Consider the following 9,731-nt stretch of genomic DNA (forward strand, 5'->3'; position numbering starts at 1 on the left):
GAACACAAAATAAGATGGGAGGTTTCTCGATTTCTTTCACAATTTCTTTCTTTGGAGTCAGAATCGACTTGGCTACAAAGGGTTTTTTTGTTTGTTTTGTTTTTAAAGCACACTTTTTTTTTTTTTTTTACCTGAGAGTCTGGCCCTGCTCTCTCCAGCTTAACTTAAAATTAACTCTCACAGAAGGAACTGCAGTTTCCCAGAGCCCCAACCTACCTAGCTCAGGGCACTTAACACTTTCCAGTTGACTGCTCCCATTTGGAGCCCCTCCCCCCTTCTTTTCACTTGGTCTTTAGGTCTTACAGGGTTTCTCCCCAACTTGGTAATAGGACTCTACCATTCTATGCGTGGGGTACATCTTGTTTATCCCAGGATCCCCCCACTCACAGCGTGCCTTCCACAGAGTAGATGCTCAGTTCACCACTGGGGAATAAATGAGCCCATGAGAAGGTTCTTTCATTTATTAAGATTGAATTTCTCCTACACAGTCATTCGAATCCATATATATCTTTTAGTTTTACAGAACTGAGAGCAATAATATAAAAATCAATCATCTTTTACGTTTTTTCTCTATTTTACTGCTGTGTTCTTTCACATTGCCAAGCAAATTGCTGTTCTGATTCCTTGTTATCTTGTTACAGAACACAAAATAAGATGGGAGGTTTCTCAATTTCTTTCACAAAATAACAAAACTTACTCTTAAACCAGTTAAACAGAAATAAATGTTTGACTAACGGTGTCAGCAATGGTTCAATAATAGAATTCTCCCTTATATGCAGAAGACCCAGCTTGGGTGATTCGCGGGCAATGCACCTCACAAGAAGCCAACACTCATCTGTCTTTGGAGGCTTGCGTGTTGCTACGATGCTGAACAGGCTTCAGGGGAGCTTCCAGATTAAGATGAAGAAGAAAGGCCTGGCAATCTACTTTGAAAATCAGCCAGTGAAAACCCAACGAATCACAAAGGACCAATTAAAGACATAGTGCAAGACCCAACAGCATTTGGTTCTGTTGTGGCTTGGATTGCCTTGAGTTGGGGGCTGACTTGATGGCAGCTAACACCAACTACGTCATTCATAAACTTAGATTCTGAGCTAATTAAACTTACTATTAAAGGAACTGCATTTGAAAAATATGAAGGAAAAAAATGATAATCCTTCAACTCAACCACACAGAAGAGAAACACAAAGATGTTACACACAGTGTTTCCCCAGCCCCACCCTGGCCCTCCGCTTCTTAGTATACTGACTGCCACCTTCCAAGACTGGACAATCTGCCTCAATCTTCACTGGGGGAAGGCAAAGCTGCTGGATGCACAGCACTGGAACTTGAACTGGCCATGGCAGTAGTAGTATCTGTGGGGGAAATTCCTGCCTTGGCTCTCTCTTCTTCATCTCTCAATGCATCCTCATACCAGGATGGAAAAGCACTTGGGATGCTACCATTGACTTTGGCCAAAAACTCTAGGACTTTCATCTTGCTGGTTTCTGCATGGGCTCTTGGACCCCACAGGAATTCAAAGCGGGGAGGATCACTGTTGGGCACCTGGCGGTACTCCAGGTACTTTTCCTTCACCAAATCTCTGGTGATAAACTGACTGGGCTCCCCATAAATAACATGCTCCGTTCCAGCATACACCCCTGTTGAATTCAGCATTTCCCAGATCTTCTCCTCAGTGACGCAGTTGCCCTCCATAAAGATCATACCCAGGATAAGCACCAGGAGCCCAGTCTTGGGCATGCCCTGGTAATCACAGGTGAGGTCCAGAGTATTGTGGAAGACGTAGGAGTTTCCGAAAGGATCTTCTTCCTTCACGTCGACGCCAAAAACAAGCTCCATGCATTCACAGGCTCTCTTGAGTATCATTGGGAAATAGTCCTCATACTGTCTGATGACAGTCATCAGCATTTCTGCCTTTGTGATGGGCTCCTTTGATTGGTACTTGAGAAGGAGGAAGTCCACCAAATCAGCCACCTTTTCATCTAGTGTGTCTTTGAGCACAGACTCAATATCTGGCTGGCCCTGCTGGGTGCTTGGACCCTCCCCTTCACGGGTGCTTGGGCCCCCCCCTTCATAGGTGCTTGGGCCGCCCCCTTCATAGGTGCTTGGGCCGCCCCCTTCACTGGTGCCTGGACCCTCCCCTCCATGGGTGCTGGAACCCTCATTTGATGTGTGCGATGAAATGGAAGAGGAGGTGGTGGTTTTCTCAGAATTCTGGGATGTACCTGGTGTCCCAACAGGAGACACCTCCTCCACTGTTCCTGGATACATAGAAGGGGAAGAGCCAGAAGGGAAGAAAAAGTCGAAGGTAGAGGAAGAAGACGAGGACTCTTCCTCCTCCTCAGCTGCTGAAACCTGTGCTTCCATTTCGTCCTGAAGATCTTGCTCAAGTGTGTAGCGCCGACGCTTTGGAGCACGAGCATGAGGCATGATGAGTCTTGTCGGGAGCAGCAGACAGGAGAATAGGAAATGGGAGTCCACAAGCCTAGTGAAGAGAGGGAACGTATGAGCAACCTCAGCTGAGAAACTCAACCATGGCAGCTCTGACCAAGGCCAACTTACAGGTCTTTCTGTTCAGGTCTTCCTCTAGGGCCTCCTGTCTTCTGTCTGCCTGGTCAGCCTGCCCCTTAAGAACCTGAAGGAAGAAGTGAGATGGCTCCTCAGGGTGCAGCCTGCTGACACGGCCTGAAGCTTCCAGGGCTGACGTTTAGGGCAGGTGAGGTCAGGTACTATAATGTCCCCTCTGTCCCGGGGTGCGTGCAGTGTTTTGGTACAATTCAGGGTCCTCACCTTGACTCCTGGCAGTGCCTGGGCCTCCCCTACTCTTCTGACCTGAGACCAAGACCTTCACCTCCCAATTCCTTGAATACCTTTGAGAGGAAATGACGGGGCAGCTGAGGCTTCAGCCTATAAGCACAGTCCTGGGCCTCCTCGCACTGGCAGGAGTGGGGGTGGACTCTGTGTTGTCCCCACAGTTCAGGGGTGGCTGGTCTCCTCAGTGCTAATTCAGGATCCTCATCTATCCATGGGGGGGTGGGGTCTGGGCCCCACTCTTCTGCTGACCTGAGGTGGAATTCTCAGAACAAGAGCTTACATTCCTGAGACCAGTGAAGAGGAAGTGAGGGGGGGTACCACATCCAAGGACTCTGCCCCTGGTCCTCCCAGAGGTGACAGCAGAGGTAGGCCAGAGATATGGTCTCATCCATCTTAGAATGCAGTATGGCTCCCCTTAGTCCTCACACTGTTGCATGGATGTGGCTGGGACTCCTCTCTCTGTGACCTCAGTACAGCCCCTTCAGATAAGGGCCTCGCCTTACTGATATCACTAACGTGGGAATGAAGGTCGATCACAAAGCGTTCAGCTACTAAGTCCCAGGCCTCCTAGAGCCGTCAACTGGGGCAGGGCAGGGCTGAGGGCCCATCTACCCTGGACTTTTAGTGGGCGGGTTCTGTATTTTGACACCTGGCAGAACCTGGAACAACTCCTGTGCTGTTCTGATATGGTTTTCTCTGCTGGCCTGATGTCACCCCTCAGACCAAGGCTCTCACCTCCCTAAGACCCTGAGACAAACATGAGAAGGCCCCAAATCCAATCACTCCTTCCTAGGTTTCTAATTAGTGATAGCAGGGTCTAGACTCACATGTTTTGGCACAAACAGTACCCTTAGTCCTCCCTCAGGTTATTTATCTTTACTCCTAGCAGGGCCTTGCCCCACCTTCTGACTTAATGCTGCCCCTTCAGACCGAAGTCTCACATCCCTGAGACATTCACTCCACCCTGTCTTAGGCAGAAGTGACAGCTCCCCACATCTGGCCATCCATGCCTGGGTCCTCCCAGGCAGGGCTGAGCAAAGACAGACAACTGGATTCTGTGGGTACCCTTCTTCTCCGGGGTGACTACCTTTGGTCTTCAACAAGGTCCTTAATTCCCACCAGGATGGGTCTGGGGCAGTCTCAAATCTACAGTCCCTCAATTCTTCAGCATCCTTACCTAACTATTGAAGAGCCTTGGACTCCTCCCTCTGCTGACCTGATGTGCCTCCCCTCTTCTGACCTGGTATAGTCTCTTCTTACGTCTCTTCAGACAATAACCCTCGCCTCTGTGAGACCTTCAAGACAAAAGTGAGGAAGCATCATATCCAGTCACCCTTGTCCTGGACCTCCCAAGGTTAGCAGCAAGGATGTATGGCGCGTGTGTTTCTCTAAGGCCTCATTTGGGGTCGGGGTACCCTCAGTATCTCAATCAAGATATTCATATTTACTCAGATCAGGGCCTGGGCCCCTTCCCTCCTGCTAAACCAAGGCTGTGTTCCTCAGGCCAAGGCCCCCATTTTCCCCAGACCCTCGAAAAGGAAGTGAAGGGTGGTGACTCTGCCTGACGGCCCTACCCAGGGCTTCACAACAGTAACAGCAAGGGTAGATTTCTGTGGGGCCTGCTTAGGGTCCTCACCTTGGTCTGCTAGGGCCTGGCCTCTTCTCTCTGCTGACCCGACTCCAAGCCCGTCAGAGGAAGCTGCACCTCTTCAGACTCCCAAAGGTCAAGTCTGGAAACACCATATCCGGGCACCCTGCATGGGGCTTCCCAGGGCTTACGGACGGGGCAGCACAGGGAAGAGGGATGATGGGAAAATGGAGAAAAAAGTAGTGGCATAAAAAAGGAAAAGGAGCATGCAGACAAGTGGAGAGGAGGGTGGCACATACGGTGTGGGGTGAAATGGAGGGGAGCCTCTACCTGTGATGGAGAACCTCCTTGACCTGCCCCAGAGTCCTCACCTTGATGCCAGGCACGCCCTGGGAATCTTCCCTCTGCTGACCCGACTCCGGACCCTTTAGAAAAAGCCGCACCTCCTTAGAAACCCAAGCCGCAGGTCAGGAAACTCCATATCCAGGGACCCTGGATGGGGTTTTCCAGAACTGACGGCAGGGGGGCGGAGAGAAGGATCTAAGGAATCAGTGCACACAGAGGAAGGGTGGATGGGGGAAGTGGGAACCTTTGTCCTCCCTCAGTGTCTTCACCTTGTCCCTGACAGTGTCTGGACCGGTCCCTCTGGCTGACCTGACTCCAGCCCCCTCAGACGAAACAGCGCCTCCTCAGATGCCCGAGGCGCAACTCCACATCCGAGGACCCTGCCTCGGGCTTCCCAGGAGTGATGGCACAGCGAAGTGGAGGGGGTAGGAAGATTTAGAAGACCACGGAGGAGGGGTTGCATGAGGAGAACTGGGCGCCCCGTCCTCCCTTGGAGTCCTCACCTTGCCCCTCCAGGGCCTGGGCCCCTCCCTCTGCTCACGACACTTCGCCCCCCTCAGACCACGCCGCAGCTCCTCAGATGCCCAAGGCGTAATTCCACATCCGGGACCTTGCCTGGGGCTTCCAGGGCTGACAGCAGGGGCGGAGCGGGCCTAAGGGTGTACGGAGGGAAGAGGGGAGACTCTTATCCGTGCTGGAGGGTGTCTCTGTCCTCCCACAGGGTTCTCACCTTGCACCTTGTCGGTCTGGGCCGCCCACTCTGCTAACCCAACTCCAGCCCCCTCAGAGGACGACGCCCAAGGCGCGACTCCCCATCCGGGACCCTGCCTGGGGCTTCCCAAGGCTGATGGAGGGGAGGGATAATATGGCGGAGGAGAGGGATAACATGGCGGAGGGGAGGGATAACATGGCGGAGGGGAGATAACATGGCGGAGGGGAGGGATAACATGGCGGAGGGGGGATAACATGGCGGAGGGGGGATAACATGGCGGAAGGGAGGGATAACATGACGGAGGGGGGATAACATGGCTGAGGGGAGGGATAACATGGCGGAGGGGAGGGATAACATGGCGGAGGGGAGGGATAACATGGCGGAGGGGAGGGATAACATGGCGGACGGGGGATAACATGGCGGACGGGGGATAACATGGCGGACGGGGGATAACATGGCGGAGGGGAGGGATAACATGGCGGAGGGGGGATAACATGGCGGAGGGGAGGGATAACATGGCGGAGGGGAGGGATAACATGGCGGAGGGGAGGGATAACATGGCGGACGGGGGATAACATGGCGGAGGGGAGGGATAACATGGTGGAGGGGGATAACATGGCGGAGGGGAGGGATAACATGGCTGAGGGGCTCTGTCCTCCGTGCTCCCTCGGGGTCCTCACCTTGCCCCCTGTCAGGACCTGGGCCCCTCCCTCTGCTCACCCGACTCCAGCCCCCTCAGATGACAATGCACCTTCTCAGACACCCGAGGCACAACTCCACATCCGGGACCCTGCCTGGGGCTTCCCAGGGCTGATGGGGGGAGGGGTATCAAAGCGGCGGAGGGCCTCTGTCCTCCCTCAGGGTCCTAACCGTGCCAGGGCCTAGACCTCTCCCTCTGCCGACCTGATCCGTGCCTCCTCAGATGCCCAGGGTGTAACCCCACATCCGGGGACCCCACCTGGGGCTTCCCAGGGCTGATGACAAGGGCAGGGTGGGGCGGAGAGCGGTGGCACCGGCGATCCAGGCAGTGTACGCCTCTCACGCTGACCTCCCTCAGGGTCCTCACCTTGCCCTCTGGATGGGCCTGGGAGGCCTCTTTGATCTGAGTCCGAAACTCTCAGAAAAATATGCTCACCTCCCTGACGACCCGTTCAGTGGGGAAGCAGGAAACAACTCATTGAGGTACCTTGCCTGGGGGCTCCCAGGGCTTTGCCTCTGTCTGAGCCCCCTGCCTGGTTCCTCCAAGGGTTGATAAGCGATGGATCTTTGTGGGACTCTCTTTGGGGTAGGAGGTCCCGTCAGTCCTCCCTCAGGGCCCTCACCTTACCCCCTGGCTGGGCCCAGGGCAACTCCTTCTGCTGTCCGACTCCAGCCGCCTGAGACAAAGCCACGCCCCTTCAGGCGCTCAAGGCGGAAGTCAGGAAACACCACATCCGGGACCCTGCCTGGGGCTTCCCAGAGCTGACAGCAGGGGCAGCGCCTAAGGCGGAAGTCAGGAAACACCACATCCGGGACCCTGCCTGGGGCTTCCCAGGGCTGACAGCAGGGGCAGCGCCTAAGGCGGAAGTCAGGAAACACCACATCCGGGACCTTGCCTGTGGCTTCCCAGGGCTGACAGCAGAGGCAGGGCTGGGCTAGAGGAGCACGGAAGGAAAAGGGGAGCCTTTATCTGCATTGGAGGACCTCTCTGTCCTCCCTCGGGGCTCATACCTTGCCCCCTAGCAGATCCTGGATTCCCCCCCCCTTCCCCAACACGCATAGCTGCACCTCCTCAGACACCTGCGGCGCCTGTAGGGGGAAACTCCACATCTGAGGACCCTGCCTGGGGCTTTCCAGGGCTGACGGCAGGGTTAGGGTAGGAATCATCTGTCAGGGGTGGGGTGGGGGTCGGGGGGGTGTCTGCAGTCCTTCTCAAGGCAGCATATTTACCCCTGAAAGGGCCGCCATCCCAGTAATCTAGCCAACATATTCAATTCCATGAGACACGGAGAAGGAAGTGAGTGCTTGACAGTACTGCCCCGGGCCTCCCAGAGCTGATTGCAGGAGTAAGTTTGTTCCCGGCCCTTTCTGGGCTCAGGGTTGGGAATTACCCTCTCCCATCTCCTTGAGACGCCTCCCCAAGAGGAAGTGAAGGAGGGGTCCAGTGTCCGACATTTCTGCCTGGAACCTCCCAGGGTTGACATCAGGGGCACGTTTCTGTGAGACCCACCTCTTTCGGGGGTGGGAAATTCTTAGTCCTCTTTTCAAGGTCCTCATCTTGACTCGTGGCAGGACCTGGGACTCTTCCCTCTGCTGTCCTGAATCTAGCCGCCTTAGACCAAGATCCTCACCTTCCTGAGACCCTCTCCCCCAAGGCGAAGTCAGTACACACCACATGGGCCCTTTCCTGCCTGGGTAGTCCCAGGGCTGACAGCAAAGACAGTTTGGGGCTAGTGTTCCCCCGTCTGAGGTGGGGAGGACCTGTACATCCTCCCTCAGTGTTCTCACCTTGACTTCTATGAGAGTCTGGGACACCTTTTTGCCCCCTCCGGTGAAAGCCTTCACTTCTCTCCCACACCTTAGGTGGAAGTCAATGGAAGCCTCATGCGGCCACCATGCTCCAGGGCGTTGTAGGACTGACAGCTGGGGTGGAGCTAGGTTCTGTGGGACCCACCTCTCTCTGGGGCGAGAGATCCATTTAGCCCTTCCTTAGGGTTCTTACGTTAATGCCTGGCAGGACCTGGGACTTCTTCCTCTCCCAATTTCCAACTTGAATCTACTCCTCTCAGACCAATGCCCTTTTCACCCTGAGACTCCTGAGCCAGAAACGAGGAATAGTGCTCATCCTGCAAGCTCTGCCTAGGGTCTTCCTGGATGGACAGCAGGACTGAGCTGAATTAGGTGGGTCTGTTCTGTTCTGGGGTGGGTGGACCTCTAAGTCCTCACTAACGAGCATCCTCAACTTGGCTCCTGGATCATTGGCCCCAGGGAGGTGTGCCCTTTCTGCCAGATTTGAGTATTTGCCCAACTGCAACCCTTGCAGAGAAAGGTTTTGGGTGCCCAGACTAGATGCTAGATAAGGGAGCTGCAGTGCCCACGGTAGGAGGTGGACTGTCAGAGAAGATTCACTTCACCAGCCAGAGTTAGGCTTTGGAAACATTTTGTTCTAAAATATATTCTACCCAGAAGAGGTTGAGTGGTGGGATTTTGGGAGGGCCTGTTTTTTAGAGGTTATGTAACATTGCATAGTCCAATGATTTTCAGTTTTAACCCTTAGTCGTAGTAGTAAATATATTTTACATCTCTATCAAGTGTATGTGTAGATTTTATATCTGTATAGAGGTAGCTATGCTTGCGTTACTTTGATACTTGGTCTTCTATTTCTAGTCCATTCTTTGTATTCTATTAAAATTAAATACAGTAGATATGTATTTGAAAGGCCAGTCCTTACCAACTAAAGGGGTTTCAGGTGGTTTTTAGCACAGACTGGAGTCATACTGCCTCAATCAACCCGATCTTTCCTACTGTCCTGATATTACTCCATGACTACTGACATCTGTGGCCTGAGGTGCTGCCTCAGATTTCTACAATGAAACAAGGGCAGAAGTTAAAAAAAAAACTTATCTTTCTTACATATGCTTTCTTTTGCAAGCTAAGGACTCTACCTGACTTCACTGCCACCACCCGTATTCCCTCACCTCAAAACACACATACCAGTTCAACACAGTCTTTAGTTTCTCTCAGGGGTTTCTCATGTTTGGCAGAATGTAAATATATATATTGTACAGTTTTACATGTATGTAGGTTATGTATGTATGTATAGATTACGTAGGTATATAGATTATATGAATGCACATATATAAAATGTGTATATGTATGTGTGTATATGTAATATATAATCAGATGGTAGGTTATATCTGTGTTATATATATACATGTATACACACGTATATGGAAAACCTAGTGGCGCAGTGGTTAAGTGCTACAGCTGCTAACCAAAAGGTCAGCAGTTTGAATCCACCAGCTGCTCCTTGGAAATGCTATGGGGCAGTTCTACCCTGTCCTATAGTGTCCTTATGAGTTGGAATTGACTCGACGGCAGTGGGTTTTTTTTTTTTTTCTGTACACATATATATTTACTTTTTATTCTCCCTTCTATAGTTTTCCTGGTTTAACTTTGGGAGAGGAGAGCAGCCTGAGCCTGATGGTCACCTTGGCAGCTACAGGTAAGGCATTAAATCTGTAATTAAGGAGAATTGATATTTTTACAGTATTTTGTTCCCCATCAGTGAAT

The 9,731-nt window shown here is 52.4% G+C and overlaps 1 protein-coding gene across 1 annotated transcript; it reads right to left on the bottom strand.

Annotated features, from left to right (window-relative positions):
• Positions 1 to 845: 845 nt before the first annotated feature.
• LOC100666116 (melanoma-associated antigen 10-like) lies at positions 846 to 2,430 on the bottom strand. Its single transcript, XM_003420168.2, has one exon. The coding sequence runs from the start codon at positions 2,428 to 2,430 to the stop codon at positions 1,279 to 1,281; it is 1,152 nt and encodes a 383-aa protein (XP_003420216.1). The 3' UTR covers positions 846 to 1,278.
• Between the last annotated feature and the right edge of the window lie 7,301 nt (positions 2,431 to 9,731).

The sequence above is a fragment of the Loxodonta africana genome, chromosome X, assembly GCF_030014295.1.
Source record: "Loxodonta africana isolate mLoxAfr1 chromosome X, mLoxAfr1.hap2, whole genome shotgun sequence".
NCBI classification, from domain to species: domain Eukaryota; kingdom Metazoa; phylum Chordata; class Mammalia; order Proboscidea; family Elephantidae; genus Loxodonta; species Loxodonta africana.

Coding starts and splice junctions, on each gene's coding strand:
- LOC100666116 (XM_003420168.2), bottom strand. CDS start 2,430: ATGCCTCATGCTCGTGCTCCAAAGCGTCGGCGCTACACACTTGAGCAA.